At 37.8% G+C, this 22,556-nt stretch overlaps 3 protein-coding genes across 8 annotated transcripts; 1 reads left to right on the forward strand and 2 right to left on the reverse strand.

The window, feature by feature from the left end:
• The first annotated feature begins 70 nt into the window (after positions 1-70).
• LOC130990662 (zinc finger CCCH domain-containing protein 62) lies at positions 71-2,717 on the forward strand. The gene is made up of 9 exons (XM_057914888.1): positions 71-387; positions 650-741; positions 838-952; positions 1,044-1,105; positions 1,216-1,267; positions 1,396-1,507; positions 1,629-1,727; positions 1,808-1,935; positions 2,070-2,717. The coding sequence occupies exons 1-9, from the start codon at positions 233-235 to the stop codon at positions 2,569-2,571; spliced, it is 1,317 nt and encodes a 438-aa protein (XP_057770871.1). The 5' UTR covers positions 71-232; the 3' UTR covers positions 2,572-2,717.
• Positions 2,718-3,449: 732 nt separating this feature from the next.
• LOC130990670 (acetylglutamate kinase, chloroplastic) lies at positions 3,450-5,427 on the reverse strand. 6 transcript variants are annotated; one of them, XM_057914914.1, is made up of 2 exons: positions 5,107-5,427; positions 3,450-4,694 (listed from the first exon to the last, which is right to left on the reverse strand). In XM_057914914.1, the coding sequence occupies exon 2, from the start codon at positions 4,655-4,657 to the stop codon at positions 3,620-3,622; it is 1,038 nt and encodes a 345-aa protein (XP_057770897.1). In that variant the 5' UTR covers positions 4,658-4,694; positions 5,107-5,427; the 3' UTR covers positions 3,450-3,619. The 6 variants fall into 6 exon arrangements, with proteins under 6 accessions (XP_057770897.1, XP_057770879.1, XP_057770891.1 ...); XM_057914896.1 differs by having other exon boundaries at positions 3,450-4,700; positions 5,107-5,394; XM_057914908.1 differs by having other exon boundaries at positions 3,450-4,728; positions 5,107-5,376.
• Positions 5,428-6,220: 793 nt separating this feature from the next.
• On the reverse strand, positions 6,221-12,525 carry LOC130990695 (protein PHYTOCHROME-DEPENDENT LATE-FLOWERING). The gene is made up of 12 exons (XM_057914925.1): positions 12,164-12,525; positions 11,751-11,790; positions 11,561-11,625; positions 11,350-11,430; positions 11,099-11,179; positions 10,788-10,946; positions 10,612-10,710; positions 9,209-10,533; positions 8,619-8,842; positions 8,393-8,541; positions 8,130-8,168; positions 6,221-8,049 (listed from the first exon to the last, which is right to left on the reverse strand). Exons 1-12 carry the CDS (start codon positions 12,326-12,328, stop codon positions 6,562-6,564), a joined length of 3,915 nt encoding a protein of 1,304 aa, XP_057770908.1. The 5' UTR covers positions 12,329-12,525; the 3' UTR covers positions 6,221-6,561.
• Positions 12,526-22,556: the final 10,031 nt, after the last annotated feature.

Raw genomic sequence — 22,556 nt, forward strand, 5'->3', positions numbered from 1 at the left:
ATTAAAAATTATAATTTGTAATTCTTTAAGCACACTATTATAAAGCCCATATTCGACAGAGTTTGCATTTGGCCCAAAAGTTCAAAATCCATTTTGAGAAGCCTCTTCAATTTTTGCAACGGTTACATTTTCCGGAAATGGAAGACAGCACACAAATCAACGAAGTGAAGCCAACTTAAAACTCCCAAAAATCCCTGTTTTTTGAAGCGGTCTCAACATTTCGATTTGGATAATGGATTTTTCAGAGGAAGACTGTCTCAGTGAATCCGAATCCAGTTCGCGATTCTCCGATGATTCGCAAAACGACCCGGATTTCGATATCGAGGAGACCACGTTGACGCTCTCAAATCTCTCGCTAAAGAGGAAATCAAAGAGATCGAAGATCAAGTAATCGATTAGCTCTCTCTCTCTCGCTCGACATTTAATCCGGCATTTTGTTCTATCTCGAAGAAAATTATTATTTACTTAGCATTTTCAGCTTCAATGTTGATGCCTACTTGTGTTAATTTTGTTTTTTGTTTTTTAAATGTTTGAGCTTCCATATTTTGCTAATGATTTGTGCATTAGCGTAGAGATTATATTTTAATTTATCAATGCTGGAGCATTGTTTGTTTTGAAATATAAATGGAGAAGTGTTTTATTTGTCCAGTGGTGATGAGGAAATGGATGTTGAAGAAGAGGGAGATGAGCTTGATGAGAAGGATAAAAAGAGCTATGAAATTATTCAGAAAATCATCGAAGGTTTGCTTAGTGTTTTAGTTGAGCATTTTCATGACTGTGTGTGTGATTATACATTTTCTGAGAATCAATGAGGTCTTATGCAATGTTGGATGGCAGATGGTAGGGTTGATAGATTGAAAGTGGAGCAATGCAAGATTTACTTAAGGAAACATGGTTTAAGACTGAGTGGCAAGAAAGAGACACTGATAGAACGGATTAAGGAGCACGTAGAGTAAGATTCTACACACGAATTTAGCCGAGTTTGAATCTTTTCTTATATTCGTTTACACCTTGTCATTCATCTCTGTAATTATATTTTTCAGTATTGTCAATGGTGGTGGGGAGGCTAAGTATCCAGCATCTAGTTTTGTGTTGAATTGCAAAGGTAATTATTGTATATGAAAAAGTTAGGGAGTTTTCTTTTCTAACGTGTTTTGCTCCAAGAGCCGATTTTGGGATCTTCCATGTCTGAACTGAACTTCGAAATTGTGGCAGGTGATGCTTGCAAGGGAGACATCGTCATCTTTGAACAGAATGTTTATGAAGAGTAACTCTCCATCTCACTCAAAATTTTCTCAATTTCTTACCATTACTGATGAATTTGAATGGAAGTAAAATGTCATAATTGATACGAACTTATTGGGTGATGTGGTTGAGTTTTGATTTATCTTTCAGGTTTAGTATAGTGTCTCGTAGTGCAACGGCTGGTCCTTTAGGAACAAGGATTGTTGCGGGGAGGATCTTGAAGGAGAGCTATGGTGCTGCCAAGCAGCAGCACACGTTCACGGTGAGCACATCGATCAACTTTGATTCTTGTTGTACTTCTTGCAATGCATTAGCAGCACTTGGCTCTGTGTGTGTCTCTCTCTCTTTCTCTGATAAAATAACAATCTTCCTTCTTGGAGCAGATCGAAGTGCTATGGAGTAAAGGAGAGAAACCACTGCCTCCACTGCATCCCTTGCTCATCAAAGGCAGGAATCTTTATAGGTTGAAAACGATGAGACAGGTGTGTGTGTGTGTGTGTTTATATTTAGGCATCTATCCATCATTCAAGTGTTATAATTAATTTCCCATCTGGTCAATCAGAAATGGGAAGATGAAGGAGAAAGGCAGAGGATTTTGTTCGAAAAGCATGCTAGAGGCGATGCTGCTCGTTCAAATAGGGAGGTGCGCATACAGCAGAAAGAAAAGCGAAAAATGCAGAGATCAACAAGGTAAGTAAACCTCTCTAGTTATATCATGTTCTCAATCTCGAGTTCTGTTTGTGTAGAGTATCTTCCATAACGAATTTTCTCGTGCCAAAACATGTACCCTAGTGTATGATCATCACGTCACTTGTATATATCAGGGTTGTAAGAAACGAGCATCCTAACAGAAAACAAGAACACGAGAGAAGAAAGCCAGACGAAGTGATCAACCACCTTCAACAGCAGCAGCATGAAGCTCAGTTCTATACTAGAACTCAAGAATTGAACATTCCAATTCATCCAGTAAATCTTCATCAAAGACAACCTTTGCTGGCTACCAACTGCAACTTTCAAAGAGCCCAGCACACAGATTCGCATCCCAGTATAGTTCCTTTTTCAAAGAGTCCGACAAGGGGGAGCTTTCATGAAGAACGTCGTCTGAACTATCCTATTCACCCTCGGATCATTTCTTCAAATCCCAGACATCCCAAGTTTCCAGTACAACATACACATAAGGAAAACGTCGGATATTCACAGCAAATCCGTGCTGATCGACCAAATGCAGTAGGGAATCGACCAATTCACCAGCAGAGATGTCGATATTTTGGTCAAGGAAGGTGTCACTTTGGGGATAGATGCAAGTTTTTGCATGAATTAGCTTGAAACAAGTTCATTCTATCTCTTTGTTGAGTCGAAATTTAGTTTCTCAGGACTCAGTGTGAAAGAATACGATTGGAATCCGTTTTGAAACAGAAACAGTATCTTGCATGAGGAAATTTTCTTTAGTAAATTGTTTATATTTTTCGTCATGTCTTATTTTTATTTCCTTTTCTTTTTGGAGCAATTACCCATGGAATGCTACTCGGGCTTTTCAGATAGGATCCACTGTCCCACCAATTATACCTATTATTTACTATATATTTAACTTAATAAAAAAATCATATATGATTTTATTAATTTCATTTTTAATAATTACTTAATAAAAGTGAAATTTAATAACAAAAAATTAAATTAAAATTAATTATATAATCTAACTATTTTGACAGTCCCATATTTTGGTATTCATTTATATTTTTAATAAAAATAAGTGAGATTCTTACTTCACTTTAATTATTTTAACACTCGCAAAAAAAGTGAACTCTTATTCCAATCACAACACATTCAACCACTTTATTAAAATTCGTCACTTTCAAATGGATACTAAAAGCTGTGATGGGGGGAGTATTATTATTATTATTATAAAAATAAACGTAAAGCATATACAATTGAAATATAAAATTGAAATTGAAGATGAAAGGCGAGATACCAAATGTGATCTTGATCTAGAATTCTACTCAATCTGAGTGCTCAAGAAATAATGAAAGCTACAAATTTATTACTTCCTTCGATCCATTTGACCCGCTCGATCTGATTGCTCAAGAAATAATGAGAGCTACGAATTTATTATTCTCTTCGTCCCATTTGACTTAAACAACCGTAAGAAAAATAAAAATAATAAGGAATTTAAAAACTAGTTTAAAACTATATGGCTACAATGCACAGGGAGAGAGAGAGAGAGCTTCATTCCAAGAACTCAAGCACAAAAGTATATGACAATTTCTCAACTTTAAGGGGAAATAGAAAATAAATATAAAATCCAACAAGGTTCCCTTTCCGCATAAGCAATTAAAACTGACATTGCTAAAAAGCATGACTAGTTTACCAGCAATACTCATCCAGTGATCATCGTTCCAGCGCCTTCATCGGTGAGAATCTCAAGAAGTAGAGAGTGCTTCAACCGCCCGTCGATGATGCTCGTCGTCCGAACGCCTTGAGCCAGCGACCTCACGCAGCAGTCGACCTTCGGGATCATCCCACCAGCTATCTTCCCGTCTCGAATCATCTTCTTCACTCCCTTGATGTCAATCTCCCTCACCAAACTTTCCGGATCATTGCGATCCTCAAGTATCCCGGCCACGTCCGTCAACAATATCAACTTCTCTGCCCCCAATGCTGCCGCCAGCTCACCGGCTGCTGTGTCCGCATTTATGTTGTAGGCCTGTCCCGTTGAATCAGCAGCTACCGAGGCAATCACGGGTAGATGGTTGTTATCAATGAGCGGGCGGATTATCGTGGGGTCGACACTCACAATGTCCCCGACAAAACCGAGCTGCGAGGAGTTTGGCGAGGGCCGGGCCATCAGAAGCCGACCGTCGATCCCCGATAGCCCCACCGCGGTCCCACCAGCTTTGTTGATCAGCGCAACGAGCTGCTTGTTCACTTTCCCAACCAACACCATCGACACAATCTCCATTGTCGATGCATCCGTGACACGGAGCCCGTTGAGGAAATTTGGCTCGATGTTTAGCTTGCCAAGCCACTGGTTGATCTCGGGTCCGCCTCCATGGACAAAGACAATACGAAGGCCAACGCACGAAAGAAGCACAACATCAGCAATCACAGATGCCCGCAGGGCCTCAGATTTCATTGCTGCTCCCCCATACTTAACAACAATAGTTTTGCCACGGAATTTTTGGATAAAGGGCAATGCTTCAGATAAAATCTCGACTCGGGTTTGAGCAGAGGTGGCATCTTTATCAACCTCCGGAACTGCAATCGACTGTAGAGATGATTTGAGGCTTGTGCTTATACGGTTGGGCTTGAATTTGGCCAAAGGGGCTGCGGTGTGCCAAGAAAGAGCGAAACTACTAGATTTTTCAACAACTGCAGGAGAAGGGGAACTAATCGGGTGGATATTGGCAGCTAACATAGTTCTTCAACGACTTCAAAAACGAGCCTATTAAAGACTTCAACTAGAAAAGTATAAGCTCATCGCCTAATCTGTAAATCCGAGAGTAAACGACCAACACAAGAAGCTCGAAAACCAAGGATACACAACTATTCTGAATTCAATACAACCAAGCATCAGCACTAGCTACACTTAAAGCAAAACATATAAACCTAAAATCCAAAAAAATAAAAGGAGAAATGCACACAGTGGTGTGAGCTCCAAATTATAAGAATCAAAAGTCTAATTATCCAATTTGAAACCAAGAAACCACACCACCTATGAGAGGAGTAAAATCAATACGCTGCCGGAATAGCATTTTACTTGAGCTGCAAATAGCATTTATTTTAAAAACATAGTTGAAATAGTTATAGGCATCAACATTAAACAATCTACAATTCAACAATCAACAATCTAATTATCTATACTACCTGAGCTGGGCGAGTAGGCAGGGGGCGGCGGAGCAGCGGCGCGGCGGGCTGTAGCGGACCTCCAGTGGTGCGTGGGTGGCTGCGAGCTCGCGGATTCGCGGTGCTGGGCACGCGGGAGGCTGCAGCCTGCGGGCTCTGCTGGCACGGCGGGCCGGCGGAGGAGAGGTGGTGATGCGGCGGCTAGGGTTGTGTGTGTAATTTGATTTTTGAACTTCAATTGCAGTGTAGTGTTTACGATCCGTACTCTAGGCATTTGTTGTGTGATTTTTCAGTTTTTAATTTTTGAATAATAATAATAATAATAATAATAATAATAATAATAATAATAATTATTATTATTATTATTATTATTATTATTATTATTATCATCTTGATTTTTCTAGTAATACCTAGGATAACCCGAAAACTGAAAAAGAAATTATAAATTTATTAGTATTACTATCCCGCTATTCATTATAATTAAAAATGTTACTCCCCCGTCTCACTCCAATAGGCTTATTTTCTTTTTTAGGTAAAAAAATTGTACTTAATTGGTGTGGACCACACCACTTTACTATCCTACTAAAAAATAAGTTTTTTTTAATTTTCATGTTCAAAAGAAGTGAACCTATTAAAGTGGGACGGAGGGAATACTAATTAATGATAATTTTAAATTTAACAAACTTCGCATAAAATTAATTAAATTTTGCACAATAATTTTGTTTATTGATACATGGTAGTCATGAGATGTATTTTCATAATTTTCTTAAAATTAAATAGATTTAAAAATTATGGCATAAATTACAAAATACTAATCTCTTTGTCCCACTCACTTGGCCTAATTCCTTTCGCGTGACTATTTAGAAGAATGAGATTATATTGTAAAGATGTGTGGACCACGATTTATTATGGTGAGAATTGATCATACAAAAAGGAAATAAATCAAGTCGAATAGGACAATCCAAAACATAATACAAGCCAAGTCAAGTGAGACGGAGGGAGTAATTTTTCGGGTCAATCGATGGGCTGAATGTGGCCATCTTTGATTATTTTTCCACCGCAGTAGTCCATCTACACAGATGGCAATGCATAATTCATCCTAGTACATTTGATGAACTGAAAAGGAAGAGACAGCTAACAGCTTAAACAAAGTTAATGTAATACTCCAACTTCTACTACTTAATACATAAAATCGAATAAACAAAATCAGCCTAGTCCAACAATAAGCATGATATCTCCCAGCTTTACAACATAAGTATTTCTATCAGTTACCACATTCATCTTTGAAGAGAAAAGGAATTATGTACTCTCTCCCACTAAAAAGGGCTTCTTCATTCTATGTTTTATTCGCTAAACGGGCACACAATCAATTATCAATGCTCCTCGATTCCAATTTCGACTTCTCATTTTGACCAATTACATACGCCTTACCTGGTTGTCACGAGGCCTAATTGAAGATGGAGAAACTCATCAGCACTAAGCATTATTCACAGAGTTGCTTTTATTGACACCCTGCAGCTCCATTGGAGAGTTTGCGATACTACCGACTGAGCCCATGGTCTGTGAGCTCAACTGAGGACTGGCTGGACAGGCTTCTGGATTACTAGCACCCATCGGATGAATGGCTCCTGAACTCAGTTGTGGGCTCATTGGAGTTCTCTGGCTCATTGGCTGGGGGCTGGCCTGCTGTTGCTGTTGCTGATTCATTTGGTGGGAAATCCCCACGCTTGAAGGTGATCCAACTTGTGGAGGCGAAACAACAGCTTGCAGTGGTGATGTTGTTTCTTGCTGCTGTGGCTGCGGCTGCTGCTGTAGTTGCTGTTGTTGCAGCTGTTGCTGCAGCTGTTGCTGTTGCTGCTGCTGCTGCTGCTGTAGCTGCAGTTGCTGTTGCTGCTGCTGCAACTGCAGCTGCTGCTGAAGTTGGTGTTGTTGTTGTTGTTGTTGCTGCTGGTTCATGTAAAGATTCATTCCTGGTACCTTCGGTGGACCCATAGCTGTACGTTGCATCTGGGTCATATTGGCCCGGTTTAGAGCGGGGCCGAGCATGGAAAGACCAGATCCTGGATGCATCTGTCTAGCTCCGGGTATGCCTCCAATACTTGATTGTGGGTTCCCCAACATATTCATTCTGTTTTGGTTTCCCATCCTCATTTTCATGAAAGCTGCCTGCGGCTGTGTAAGCCCCCCGGTTCTAATGGCATTAGCAAAACTTGTGGCAGAAGTCAGATTCATGGGGTTCTGATTCATGTTTCCTATGTTTGACATAGACCCCATCGGTGCAGAAATACCCGATCCACTCACACCCCTAGCCCCAATTCCCATGACATTACCCAAGCCTCCAAGCCCCACCATATTATTGCCAATATTGCCCATGCCAACATTTCCAAGGCCAGGCATCATTTTTCTCTGCATTGCTGCCTGCTGCTGCTGCTGCTGCTGTGGCTGAAGATGTTGCGATTGCTGCTGCTGCTGCTGTTGCATCAGCTGAAATTGAAGAGCTGTAGTCTTGCTTGTCGTATGAGGTCCCAACTGCATACTAGCATTCTGAGCTATGTTATTCAGATGCTGCATCGAGTTCGTTGGGAGCATCCTTTGGAACTGGGGATGCTGCTGTGGCTGTTGAGGTTGCTGTTGCATAGGCGGCAGTTGTTCAGATTGTTGAGGCCTTGAAGACACTGAAACACCAGGTAGAAGTCCTTGAGACATTTGAATCGCCTGATTACTTCCTGGAGGCAGCATCCTTTGGCCTTGTAGGTTCTGCGATGGGGTTGAATTACCACTATTACTAGGTTTTGCAACATCGCTCGATTGTTGCATGGAAACACCTTCAGAAAACTGCTGCATCTCAGGTGCTGCATTGGTGGGAGAAATTCCCGGAGTACTAGGCTGGGCCCCTGAGTTAGGATTCATCCGAACAGGTTTTGGTTGGACGAGATCCTCCATGTGATAACCTTCCCGTGTCATCTGCTCAACTATATATTATTAGCAGCAGATGAGACTAAATCGCAATCACTGAATTTTTTAACTAGGAAGTGCTAACATACCAGTGAAGAATACTGCGCTGCAAGTAGGTCGGCCATATGCTGTGTAAGCAAACATTCAAGAAAGGAGCAAAATGAGTAATCAATTACAGAAACAAGAAACACCATGTATAGAAACCATCTTCTAGTCTATCATATAAATATGGCCTTTTTGGCAATAACCATTGTGCTTATTAATAGGAAAAATTGATACTTCCGCAAAACAGATTCTTTGTCATGAACCAACCCATCCCCACTGAGCCGAGAGAAAAATTATAAAAGCTTACAGTATTTGGCAATGTTGGAAGGTAATCCTCTGCAGCCAAGTATTCAGTGTCCTCTATTTCCCCTATATGAATTGCGACAGCACCATCATTTGGTTTCTCCGACATGATCATCCTAGTCCTGGACTTTGGAACAACTTGTAAGCTATTACCTGACAGATCAATTGTAACGATCAGCCAAATTCAGTTTACCGATGTTATGGTAAAAAAGTTTAGAATGTTAATTCACCTTGAAGAATGCGCTCTGTCTGGATAAAGTTCAAAATCCTGGTCTTGCAAACATTCATGCTGCCACCAACCAGGGACTTTGACAGTGGCATTTGACATGTTTCATCTTTCAAATTCTCATTGACTGAATCACTCGAGAAATAAGACATCAGCTGTTGAGCTGAATATGTAGGCTTCCTGATAGGATACTCATCCACCTTACCCTTTTTGCAATTAAGTTGAAACCTGAAGCAAAAGATAACATGCACAAGGAACACGAAGGAGGTTTCATTATATATCTAACAAATCAAACCAATAATTTGAGACAAGACAACATCTGAGAACAGATTAGAATTCAACCTATTATCTAATATCACATATTACAAGAAAGCCATTAGAAGTTTGTTTCCCTAGCGTGGATTCAGTAACCGGTTTTAATGGTTGTTCTGACTTATTTCATGCTCAGAAGGACAAACACTAATGAAAATGTCATTTAATCAAGCTTACCTCAGAATAATGAATATATAAATATGGTGTCTAAGTTGATAATTTGGTGGGCTGAAAAAAACAAAATGATGACAAAAATTAGGAAATATTGATTGATCGAGATACCTCATAGCCACCATTTCTATCTTCGAGAATCTCTCCAATGTGGTCTGATCACCCAAAGCCTGACCTCCAACAGGAGGGCTGCTTGCACTTATTGGTAAGCTCATATTGCCGACACTTGCTGGAGATCCAACTCCACTTATTGCAGGGGTCTTAGGAAGAGAATTAGATCTGCGTTTTACAGCTGCCTGTGCATGATGTTGCCTCTGCACAGAGTCATTAGCACTTGAAGTGAAAGACGGGTTGCCACCAACACCAACAGATGTGACTGCAGGTTTCTCCTTTTGTGATGATACGAGCCCACTAGTTACAACAGCTCCAAATTGATGCCCCATAGAACCACTAGAAAATTCTCCAGATCTTGACGACAAAGGAGATTGAGGTAAGCCTCCACCAGAAACATGAGGACTCTGAACCAATTTTCTCTTCTGGAAAGGGTCCTCCTTTCTAGAATTATTATCAAGAGGCTGTCCAAGATTGTTCCATGGAGACTGAGGGAAGCCGGATCTCATCATCTGATGTGGCATCCTTTGCTGCAACCGTGACTGCTGGGAGTCAATATTTGTTAATTCTGTTTCTCCCATGGCCACACGACCATCTGGTTTGTCCAATCTATCTGTCTCGACTGGTTCTTCCTTCATGTTGTATCTTATTCCTTGCTGTCCAACAGTGAACGGCATCTGCCCTCCTTCCTGATTTAGACCCCCTTCAAATACCTGCTGAGGGAACTTTTGCATGCCATTGTTAGCATACTGCATTCCTCTTCCAATTGACTGCTGCTGCATTAATGTGTTCTTCCAGTGCAACTCAGATCCATGTAAAGTATCCATCTGCGAACCTAAATGCTGCATATTCCCCTCAGCACCTGTATGCGCAATCCTAGCCTTCTTGTTGGTCAATGGAGATGATTGTCCATCTGGATTTTCCCTCTTGCCATGAAGAGAAGCAGCAATGTTATCAGTGAAAGGGATCATCATGTCCTGCCCACCAGGAGAACCTACAGATGCATTCAAAAGTGCTCCTGTCCGCTGATCCTTCATCATTCTCGGGCTTCCACCTCCACTATATTTTGACTGGTAAGGAGCCATAGGTGAGGGCAGAAGAGAACCATCTGACCCAAAGCTATTGCTCCTTAGTTGAAGCATAGCACTCGAAACATTATTTTGACTGTTCGTATTCTCATAGGCAAGTTGCTGCACTAAAGTTCCTGTATCTCCCAACCTAGAACTTTCCGGAACTCTATCAAGGCTTGCCTTCTTTCCATGGTTATTAGCTTCAGAAATCTGCCTCAATCTTTTCCTTCGCATGCTGCGTAGTTCTAAATTCAACTAAACATAAAGGTACACCAAAAATTAAAACATGAAATTTAATCACCATATAAAGTAAAGAAAAAAAAATGGACAAACCTTATTTTGAACTGGATCTTCTGATAGTTTGTCTAGCTGTGGGGATGGATCTAGGCAAAGTTGCGGTTGTATAGCTTTCAAAATTCTAGACTCCACCTCCTTTACCCAAAAAAATAATAATTCCAAGTAAGAAAAATACACTTCCACTGCACCGAGTTAGATAGAGGATTACTTACCATTAGATCACCATATGTCCAACCATTTTCTGAAATAGCTGGAATATCCTTCACTATATTTTCTAGCGACATTTTAAGAGACACTCTGTTAATTGCAGGTGAGCTTTCGCCAGAAGTCACATTAACTCCTTCAGGAAAGCACTTCCGATAATCTCGCACCTGTGGTAAGAATTACATTAAATAAGGATCTGTTATATTCCTTATTCCACTTTTCATATTTCATTACTGCCAACAAGTAAACAAGACATGAAGATCTAGAAGTTGGGACAAAATATCATTAACAACTCTATTATGAACATTGGATAACTCACCTCACAGATAAGTGTCCCATCAATATATTTGCATGGTATATCTTCCAGAATATCTCCCGGCAATCGACCAGATTCAATTGCCTTCCACCAAAATAGAAAATAAGATCTTCAAAATAGTAATTAACAAGAAAAACCAGATAAGTTCTAATATGAACAATTTATAGAACTATAAAACCTACTGCTATAAATAAAGAATAAAACATGCAACGAGCTAAATTCCTCTAAAATGGAGATATAAACAGCAGACCTACCGAAAAAAGAGCCTCAGATGCTCTATCATATGGATGCAAGAACTTTGGTACATCAATAGATGTCTGATTTCCAGATTCATTCTGAAGATTCATAGTAAATATAGTCAAGCAACACGTAAATTACACACTTAGCACAAAAAAAATCCCATTTTTAACATGGGAGCCTTAATTACTTTCATGCAAAAATTATATGGGACAAAGAATGGCAGACCTCAACAGGTTTCCCAACTGAATATCCATCCGGAAAAAGTTTAAGAGTGAACGAAACTTCATTATCTGGAGAAGAAGGAACGTAGACAAAGCACAATAGTTATTAATACCATACCATGAAGCTAAATATTTAAAGATGTGTAGAGCAAAATCAAAATCTTAAGTATATATTTAAGAAGACATCAGCATACCGCCAATTTTAGTTATTCCCCTGTGCTCCCTGGCCTCTACCTGTCAAATAAAAATAGACATCGTTACAAAATGCTCTCACTGGGTTAAAACACAATTCATCATCTTTAATATTTAAAACAAACATGGCAATTAACATCTATTCTCAATACAATTTCATTATAAAAAACCCAAATCACATGTTGAGACCCAAAATCTACAGGGAAAAACGAGTTCTCCAAAGCATAATTGCTCGTGTAGAACTCATTCTGAATGAAAAGCTCTAACTCCAAATACTCACCAAAATTGATAATCCTTCTCACACACAAAGACTCAGCAAAGTAATTCTACAATTCATACAACCTATAACACCGGTGTATACAATTGCAAAATCGCCAAATTACGAAAAATAGAAAAGGGAAATTGACGAGCTCACCAGCTTCCGAGCAGACACCGAAATGGCATCAGTTCTGGGCTTCGACACAGCAATTGGCGCATCGTTCAATTCCTCATCGTCGGCGCGTAAAACGGCGGCGGTTGACGGCACCGGTTTCGGGCGAAACCGCCTACCGGTTTTGGAGACCTTAAACGAGATCCCCATAACTATAGGGATCTCTACAAACTGAATTCACTGTCTCGGCAACTTGAAAAATCAGATAAAATGCATATAATTCATGAATTGAAGAGACAATTGCAGAAATTGATTTGCTTGTTCTTCGCTGTGTGCCTGTGATGAGAGAGAAGGAGAGAGCGCAGACTTGAGTTGAGCTCTGTGTATTATTTGCAGGAAACTAAAATTAAAATCTGCTGTATATTTATAGTAAAGATTAATTGAGCAGTGTTTGGATTGTCAATTTTCGGTTACTCTATTTTTAACTGTAAATTTTGAACTATTTGCACGCCTCTTTAAAAAATTAAAATATTAGTGAATGTCGAATTACTAACTTTATCCAAGGCATTTTCACATTAATCATTTGAGTTTTGCACTTCACCAAATGTTGGTATATTTTAAAGGGTTTTTTTTTCTAAATATTTTTCTTCAACAAGTGTAGCAATTTCCAAAAATATCTTAAGAAATTTGAAACATAGAATAAAATCCACGTAATTTGAATGGGAAAGTCTAGTTTAGTCTCCAAGTTTTGGTTGACTTTATCTAAAACTTTATTGATTATTATTCTAAAAGATTTAGAGAGAATCTATAAGAATGCATGTATTGAAATATGAGTAGTGCAAAAAACCAATTTATTATACTAGCCAAAATAAGTATTAAGGGAAAATAAAAATACTTGAAGCAATGAACTTTCATAATGTTGAAATATCACATCAATAAGTTTCGGCAAAGACATTATGAAATAGATCGTCAATGTTATATAGTTGATATTAAATTAAAGGGTTAATGGCATGTAAATTACTAAACTATAGCCAAATCCTGGTCTGTGCACCGAATTTCAAAGTTTATTAAGGAAATTCCTAAACTATTAATTTGATCTGATTTGGGATCTTCGGCCATTTTCTGGCAAGGGTATTTTGGGTAATCTACACATGTGGCGATTTTTTGTTGCGCTGGAACGAAGTTGGCATCCAGCTGTCATCCGAATGGACCCCTGCACGAAAACGTCGTCGTTTAGGGTTTAGGGGGGGAAAAACTGAAAAGTCGTGCCATTTCCTTTCCTTATCATTTTTTTTTCATTTTCCATTCGTTGCTTTAATCATTCTCTTCATTTCTGTGTCAACTCTCCTCTCAATAATTGAAGAAGGAGTTTCTTCTACTTTTTCATTTTTCATTCTTCGCTTTTGTAATGCTCGCCAAAGTTGTCGTGTTTCGGAGAGTACACTAGGTCCCAGGGCTTGTTTTTGGTGCGTTGTCTCTTTGCTGTCGAATCGAGAACGTGGGTATCTGTGGCTTTGTGGTCCCAAGCAGTATACAATGGCGAAAAGATAAATTAATAACCAATTTATTATGCTTTCCTCTATCTTTGTTTAACTTTTTTGAGGAATAAGTGTATTGTATTCTTTGTTTATACTGACAAAATCAGAAGTTGTCGCATTTTGGACCTTTAGGGTTTCAAAATTGTTAAAATTGATTTATTGTTGTAGTAAATTCTACCTTTGTGTCGTTATGTGCATTTATATTGGGCTACAAACTGTTCTAGGGTTTTGCATGTTGAAGTTTAGACCATTTATCACTTATGACTGCTGTGATTATGTAAATTTTTTGTGGGTTGTGTGTAATTTTAAATTTCATTTTCATATTTGCAGTGACGATGAATTTGGTTTACATATTTGCCATGGGGGTAGGTTCATTAACTATGTGTCACAGCCCGCAACCCATAATGACAAATTTATCCGGGATTATGACTTGGGATGAGAATTAATGAGTGGGAACGGATATGGACAATTACTTAACATTAAAGTATATGGAAATGTCACTCATAGATAAAATGCTAGGATCATATATGATCATTTGGATACTTATAAAACATACACATAAAGGAGAACTGATTAAGGTGGGTTACCCAATAACACGTGTCACAACTTCATAACATAGAGTTATTCTAATTAAAGTGTTTTGCAGCGGAAAACGTGTGAGATATACATATGAAGATGTATACTCAAGGTTACATTTCTTGAAATGTCAAAGGAACACCCGCTCAACATCATTCCATTCCATCAGCTGCTCAACCTGCACATTTAGAAATACATGCAGGGCTGAGTATAAAAATACTCAGTGGGCACATATGCTTACTATGAAATATAACATGCTTCGTAAAGATTTAAATTGTCATGCCATCATAAGCAGTACAGCAAGGGGTTTTTTCGCTAAAAAGGCCCAAGCTTACTAAATTCAGTTGTGATTCTTAAAGTTCGACTGCAGTCTAAGTTCTCTTGTAATCTATCATATCTGGAACTTTGTGCCGGAGAGGTGGCCACCTCTCACGGTCACTTGACCGGCCAACCCGCTAGATGACTCACGGTCACTGGTGTACACTAGTCAAGGCAGGATAGCTATCCACTGCTCAGGACCCGAATTCGATTGCATCATTGGCAAAGCCAAAACAAATAGATATCATACTAAAATTTAAACATTTTATGGCAAGACAATACTTGAAATAACTTTAACTCAAAGATTTTGTCATGAAATAACTTGCTTGAATGTAACATTTAAACTCATTTGATATATATGAAACTGAAATTAACAGTTAGATTATCCCATGCATTCATTCGTATAAGAGGCCTACGACACGCAGGGGATCTCTATATACGTATAGTAAAAGTAATGCCCACCTGATTGCAGTGTTTTGCTACTTAAGACAATGATTCTCTTTCCTTAGCGCGATAGGTTACTCAGACGCTTTTGTTTATTTGAACCTTTGATAACACGAAAACATGTGTTCGAGTGAATAATAGAAAAGATAACAACAAATGCAGTGAATCACTATTCACTCATTTCTCTAACTACCCATATTTCCTTAAACGACTATATCTAACTCATATACAATCGTTCTTCCTTTATCAAAATATTTCATGTACCTTTGAGGATGTAGGAAATTTCATTTTATATTATTCATTTATTTATCTATTATAAATAAAGAATAATTCTATAAACATAAAACGTTTTCCTTTTCCCCATTTAATAATGCCAATCACCAATATATATATATACACATCAATAGCTCATTTATAAACTAAAAGTAATATTTTATCAACAATAAAACTTTAAAATCCTTAATAGGAATTATTTTGAATCATTTCCATCTCAACAAAACTGTATAGATTCAACTTCAACTAATAAACTGTTTTTACTCCGAACTCGTATGGAGTCGAATTTCATATCAATAGAAACCTCTTTGAGTCTAGTTTAATTGAAAAAAAAGTATGTTGAAAAACTCCAAGTAGTTTAAGAGATATAGCGATTTTCCCATCGCCTACCAGATTCGGCAGTTTCTGCCAACTGAAAGTCCAGATTTTTGAAAAAATAGCAAACGTTACCGGAATAATCTCAAATTTTATATGCAGATAGCTAACACATATATCTTCATACAATAAAAATTTGAGAGCTAAATATCAACATATGGTTACTGAAATAATTAACCTAATCATCTGCCTCACGACAGTTTCAGCAGATACTGGCAGTAGACTTCTCAAATTTTAAAAGGGTAGTAAACGAAGTTCAAATAACATGAAACTTTGTACAAATATTCACCACACTCCCATCTATACCCCAGAAATTTCCCATAATATAATAGAAACGGGAATGCATCGAAATAAGGGCGTCAACTTACCCTTGTCCAAGTGAGCACTAATGGAAGTTGTTCGTCGGGGGTTTTCTGGTCGTCGTTCCGCTATGGTGTTTAGCCGCGAAGGTCTACGACTTAGTATTCCTCGTGCGAGGTAGATCAGGCTACACAACGGTGGTTTCTCGATCCTTTTTCGTCGTAAGGATAGTGAGAAACGAAAGCCGTAAGTTGGCCGGTGGCTAAGTCGGGAATTCGACGTTGGCCGCCGAAGGATATTGCGGTCTTTGATCAGGGAAAAACAGAGAAGGCTTCGGCCTTTCGATTGTTGGATTTGGTAGCCTGAAGATGGAGGAACGAGTACACGTTCTCGGTTCAGAGCCTAGTGGCCGGTCGGCGAATAAACGGCCCGGCGAAGGGAGCTCACTTGAGCTCTTGCAATGAAGAAATTAAGAGTTTTCAATACAATGGAGTATTGCTTTTGCGGGAGTGAAAGTGATGAGTATTGAACTGACAATTGTGAGTTTATATAGAGGAGCTTCCGCAGACAACGGAATTTAAGATGGTTGAAATTTTTTTTGAAGGGAGTAGGAGAAGATTACTGTAGAATCTTTGAAGATTTTGGATTGCAGACGATGAAAATCTGCAGCTTTTGAAAATTGTGGATATTGGCGTGATTTTCTTCTGCCGCCTTTGAAAACTTTGCCTCGGCGTGATCATCTGCTCCTGAAATTGGGGCTTTTTTTTTTTTGGATTGCATGGAAGATATTGCAGCTTTGAAAATTTTCTGCAGTAATGATGCGTTGAGAGGAAGGTGGAATAGTGTAGGAATTGATGTGTTGGATGAAAAATCGAGAAATACGTGTAGTGCCGTGATCTAGTTTCTCCTAGTTCCTGTAATAATTCTCCAATTCTCGTTTAATAAATACTTGTCGTATTTATATAAATTAAATCCTCAATCTTGAGATTTAATACGTGAAAGTCGGAATTAATTCGCGACTTAATACCTTAACACATATAACGCGAAATAATAAAATTATTATGCATATGATCTCAAATTATAATTCTAGCAATTTGATTTAAATAACACGATTTATGAAATCGGTTATAAATCTAAAATTTCTAATACTATTGATTAAATCAATCAACTGGTAATGCAAGGTCTCAAACGTGTAGCTAAACCAATAATTTAATTATTGGTTTGATTCATGATTGAATATTAAATCGCAGCTCTGTATCTCTTATACAGACTTTTGCTGAAATAATATTATCTGAATAAAATAGTCACAATAAATAATTAAAAGAATTTTATAACTAATGCACATGTTTAATCTAATATATATTTAAAAGAGCGGGGCATTACATACTACCCCCCTTAAAATAAATTTCGTCCCGAAATTTGCATACCTGGTATTCTAGCTTGTGATACTAGTCATTCGTTTCATTCATCTCTTTTGTAGCCTTTTCCATCCTGTGATGGTTCCACTACATGACGAGAACAATATTATTGCCTCGTAACACTTGAACCTTGCAATCTAGTCACTAAACTGATTTCTCTTCATAACTTAAGCCCTGAGCTTGGACTATCTCATCTTTCTTAATCACATACTTTCTTAACTGCGAGACGTAATATTCAGTGTATACATCCACAATCCTCCACTAACCATTAGTGCACTATTCCTGACTTTCGTGAATCCTTTCGTTTTTCTTATTCTTGAGGCGAGACACATTTTCTCACCAATATCCATTTTCATTTCGTGCTTTCATAATCCTTTCTTGCAATTCACACTTAACTATTGATGCAACTACACAGCTTGATATTGTCTCCGGATGGTGAATAATTACTAAACCGAATAAGGCAATCACCAATCAGTACTTCATATTTAGTGGTGAAACATCTTATCTTAATTTCCAATTGATAGTACCATCATAATTCTTCACTAATTCGAATCGTCTCTGTTGTCTTACATTGAAATCTCTTTGCTCAAAAAAGCACTTCAAATTCTTGTCAGCTATAAGGACCTCACACTTAACTCCGTAGAGATAGTATCTCCAAATTTCCAACACGTGCACAACCACAACGAGTTCTAAGTCATAAGTCAAGTAATTCAACTTTGGGGCTAATGAGACATAGTGCTCAAGTTCTCTGAAGTTTAAAACAAATACTTGCTTCCTTTGAACATTCCTATTGATGGAGCTTTTGATACTATAGCCGAAACAATCACCCTTCTAGTGTGAGGTTGTTGGCTCTGAGGCTGGGTTAGATCTTAAGTCTTATTCTAAAGTTCTTTTTCTATTCTCGAATTTTCTGTTGTTTTCTTCATTCCATTTTCTTTCCTTCACCACATCTTGAGGTGGTGTATATCCAGATTGTGTCGGAGTCTTCCCATTCTCCCTTGGTAGCAGTGATTCGATGGTGAGAGTCTTGCTCGTTGGTTGTTCCTACGTAATATTTCTTTGGCTTGGTAGGGGAATTGAATATCTCATGACGCCATTCGTTTGCGAACTCCTTCACGCGTTTCTCATAAGTGTCCACCATATTTGGAGCACGTCCTGACATTTTGTTGAAAACTCTATCATACTAGTTATCTGCCCTGGTTCTCCACTTGGGATTCCAGAAGTTGCTTTGTTTCTACCGACTATCGGTCAAAAGATAGGTTGATGCTTAGTGTATCTTTCTAACTGTGAGAATATCACCTTCTAGTACTTCGAGAACTGACAGCAAACTAAGTCATTCTAGTCATTACTGTGCTTATCGTGGTAAAATAAGATCTTATTGTGACAACTACATAGTGTGAGTCTATACATTGGGATGACGCCCTACTCAAGGTCAAAATCCTAATTGACAATCACCGAGATCTTAGTTATATGGGCTGACCAGACCCAGCACGATGAATCACTCAGTCAAATGGGAGCTTCGCCCCCAATCATGTCAACTTCTTATCTCTTATAAAGCTCTAAGTCAACTTCTAACTTAAAGCACTTACTAATAAGTACTTCATCATAAGTTACTGATACCATGAAAGTCCATTCTATGTTGTTCTAGCCAAGCTATCACGACTAACATCATAATCATAAGCAACATAAGTTCTTATGTGAAAAACTTAATCTCACCGCTATTGAAATAGCTCAAGTGAATCCTTAGTCTTAAAGCATTGCCTCTATGTTGTAACATCTCTATGTTAAACATTTCTATCTTACCAGTCTTTACTTAAATCGATCAAGCGGTGCTATCACGATTAACATTCTCAAAGCATTCTTGGGTGGTACTCAAACGATTTGTAAGAGGACCCATCATTCTAATCGTATAGGCAGCTAGCCTAAAACGACAACATAAAGCTTTCTCATTCTTTCATACATACATACTTCTGTTTCTTTTGAAACCTTAACATATATGGACATTTAATGTCCCTTTCATGAAAACTTTGCTTATGCCGGAAAGATTCAAGGAATCTAACTCGACCATACATACATACATACATTGATTCGTTAAGGGCTCGGGTTGTCCCAAACACGAAATACATTCATTGAGTCGTTATGGGTTCGGGTAGTCCCAAACACGACAAAAAGCATTCACATAGCATCGTAAACATAAGGCGCACATTTTCTTGAAAAACTTTCATAACGTCTGAAATACATATATGTATATTTTTGAAACTATTATTGTACCTTTGTTGCGGCAGTGTGACTGCGAGCTGAGGGTTACTGACATTCTTAGAAGTCTAGAGATACTATTCTAGACTCGACATCAAAAACTTATGGTTATCAGAGACATGAAAGGAAACTTATGCTCTATCTCATATTCTATCTCCTTACTTAACTCTATATAAACTCTCCACTCATCTCAAATCCTTAAGTTCAAGGATAGGTTTCAAGAAAATCATGGTTCTAAGTCTCGATTTGTCTCTCATATAAGGCTCTTCTAATCTCATTCAAACACATAGACAACACAATCACCTAAGGCCCATAAGAAAACACAATCAAACATTATCAAAACATGCTCTGTGTTTACACTGACTCAACTTCAAAATCTAACCTGTTCTGACTCCGACACCTCTTGGACTCGAGACTCATACCAAAAGAAAGGTCTTCGAGTCTTGTTTCATATAAAAAAAAGTAGAGTCAAAAACTCCAAGTATTGTAGGAAATATGACTGTTTTACTACAGTCTACCATATTCGGCAGTTTTGAGCAATCGAAAACTTGGATTTTTGAAAATTAGTAAACGTTGTCAAACTGGGCTCAACTTTGGTGGATATCTAGATAACACAATAAGGTTAATACCATAAAAATGTTGAAATCTAGATCACACAGGAAGCTACTGAAATGAATGACTCTTTCTCCTGTTCTCTGAAATTCTCGGTAGTAATTAATGTGCAGTTTAGGTTTTGTATTTTATAAAAATAGTAAACGAAGTCCAAATGACTTAAAATTTTACCGGTGTGCTTAAGACTCATGTAGGGATTTGATATAAAATTTTCAAAGCTATTAGACATCTAAAAACCATAGATCACAGTAGGTCAGTAGGCCTACGAAATTCACCAAAATCTCATCTCAAACTCTTAAATGCTCAACCCAACATCCCTTCAATGAAAACCAATCAAAGCTCATTTTAAACACATATAGCACTTGAAAACATTCAAGCACATTATAATACTCATCATACTCAATCTTGACTCTCTTCTTACATCATAACCTCAAATCTTAAGTAAAACATTTCAACGAACGCATCATTAAAATTCTCTTCTCATTTTCGTGCTCAAAATTACTCAAATACTCAAACATGATCTCATTTATCATATAAATCATTATACACATATAGATTCCTTTTTATCATGTAAACTAAACTCTAATGAAACTTCATGTATCATCATAAAACTCTTAATAAAACATGACAAACTTTCACATAATGGTCATAAAGCAATTAGACCTCATTTTATCAATCATCGACTTCTCAAAATATGAAAACTCAAAAACTCATACAAACTAAACTAAGTCAAAAAAATTTCTTAGCCAACAAAAGACTTACTCAAACATAATTATACACTAATATCATGCTCAAATACATATATCTTAAGCCAAAATCACTTAAATAACACATAGGCAAAAAGTCCTGATTTTTATTAAAGTAAACTCTTTGAAATTTAATAAACACACATGATACCTTAATCCATTCATAGATCTATCAATCTTAGCCAATTAATCTCACATATAACCCATCAATTTACAAATTAGAGCATAGATACACATATCCCTAATTTTATTAAACTAACTCATATCAAAATCATCAATTGACATCATATACTCAATTTACTCCATCAATCATCATCATATACATCTCATGGACTCATCTTCATCATCTATTAATCATCTTAACCATTGACTCAAAAGTTCCCAATTTTGGGTAAACTAAACTCCATCGAACTTTCACATCTCAAGGCATATACATATAACATCATACAATCTAGATCTATAAAAATAAGAATCACTTACCCAAGATTAAACAAAGATCAAAGTTTTCCTTTCTCACTCTTCAAACCAAAACCCACGGTCCTCTTGAAATCTTCAAGAATTGAAAGGTGTTTATGTTGATTTGGTGGAGGATTTGATCTTGAGGTGAACTTGGAAGCTTTGGTGATTCATCTATGGTGATCTTTTGGAGCAAAATCGGAAGAGAGGGAGAGAAATTGAGAGTGGCCGAATGGTGAAGAAAATGAGGAAAATGAAGTGAATTTGTCTTGCTTAGGAAGGATGATTGGAGACCAAATACTATTCACCATTTAATACTTGTCCCCCCCCTAAACCTATACACTAATTCCCTTCCCTTCACCTTCATACCACACGTCCACTTCAAGTAAGGCTAAGGAAATTAATCACAATGAGACACAATTATATGAAGCCATAGTTTGGGTAGTATACTATATCGGTAGACTAACACTTCTTGGTCTTATCAAACAAGGGGATCTTATTATGACAACTCACGAGTTGCAAGGCTCAAACTCAACACAACATCAAAGCAAGGTGTTGTAGAAATTGTTCAAGAGAATCAAAAGAATGACCATAGGGTATGAAATGATTAACTACTAGGTCAAACAAAATGACCTCGAGTATGAACCCATCTGGCTTTTCAACCGAAAGTTGAAACACATGGATTTTCAACCCAAAAGACGTCTACTGAGATTTGGATCATGTGGACTGGCCAGGTCCAACATCATCACCTCCCAGTCACACGGGAAACATCGTCCCGAACTTGGAGAGCCATGAACATACTATACATAACAAAACATAAGCTCATCATGACAACTAAACTTATCTTAAGGTTCCCTATCCTATTGATCTCAAACCCCAAACCTTTCTTAAGACATATACACACAGACATACGTACACAGGCGAAACACACTATTCTTAAAATCTATCGTATAGCAAAAGTCGATTCGATGTTCCGTCGCACTTGAACATTCGAACGTAGAGACTATGGTTCAACCTTTGATGCAACGTTTACCTTGAATTCGTCGCGTATCGTCATTCTGTGCTTTTCCTTTACCTCGTACATATCTTTTCATTCCTCTTTGTAGTTCAAAAGAATCATTGTTTT

This window comes from Salvia miltiorrhiza, chromosome 1, assembly GCF_028751815.1.
Source record: "Salvia miltiorrhiza cultivar Shanhuang (shh) chromosome 1, IMPLAD_Smil_shh, whole genome shotgun sequence".
Classification (NCBI taxonomy): Eukaryota; Viridiplantae; Streptophyta; class Magnoliopsida; order Lamiales; family Lamiaceae; genus Salvia; species Salvia miltiorrhiza.

Coding starts and splice junctions, on each gene's coding strand:
- LOC130990670 (XM_057914914.1), bottom strand. CDS start 4,657: ATGTTAGCTGCCAATATCCACCCGATTAGTTCCCCTTCTCCTGCAGTT.
- LOC130990695 (XM_057914925.1), bottom strand. CDS start 12,328: ATGGGGATCTCGTTTAAGGTCTCCAAAACCGGTAGGCGGTTTCGCCCG. Junction 11,431..11,560: donor CAGTTGGGAAACCTGTTGAG/GTCTGCCATTCT, acceptor ATGAATCTTCAG/AATGAATCTGGAAATCAGAC. Junction 10,711..10,787: donor GGACATATGGTGATCTAATG/GTAAGTAATCCT, acceptor TTTTGGGTAAAG/GAGGTGGAGTCTAGAATTTT.
- LOC130990662 (XM_057914888.1), top strand. CDS start 233: ATGGATTTTTCAGAGGAAGACTGTCTCAGTGAATCCGAATCCAGTTCG. Junction 742..837: donor TATTCAGAAAATCATCGAAG/GTTTGCTTAGTG, acceptor GTTGGATGGCAG/ATGGTAGGGTTGATAGATTG. Junction 1,106..1,215: donor TTTTGTGTTGAATTGCAAAG/GTAATTATTGTA, acceptor AAATTGTGGCAG/GTGATGCTTGCAAGGGAGAC.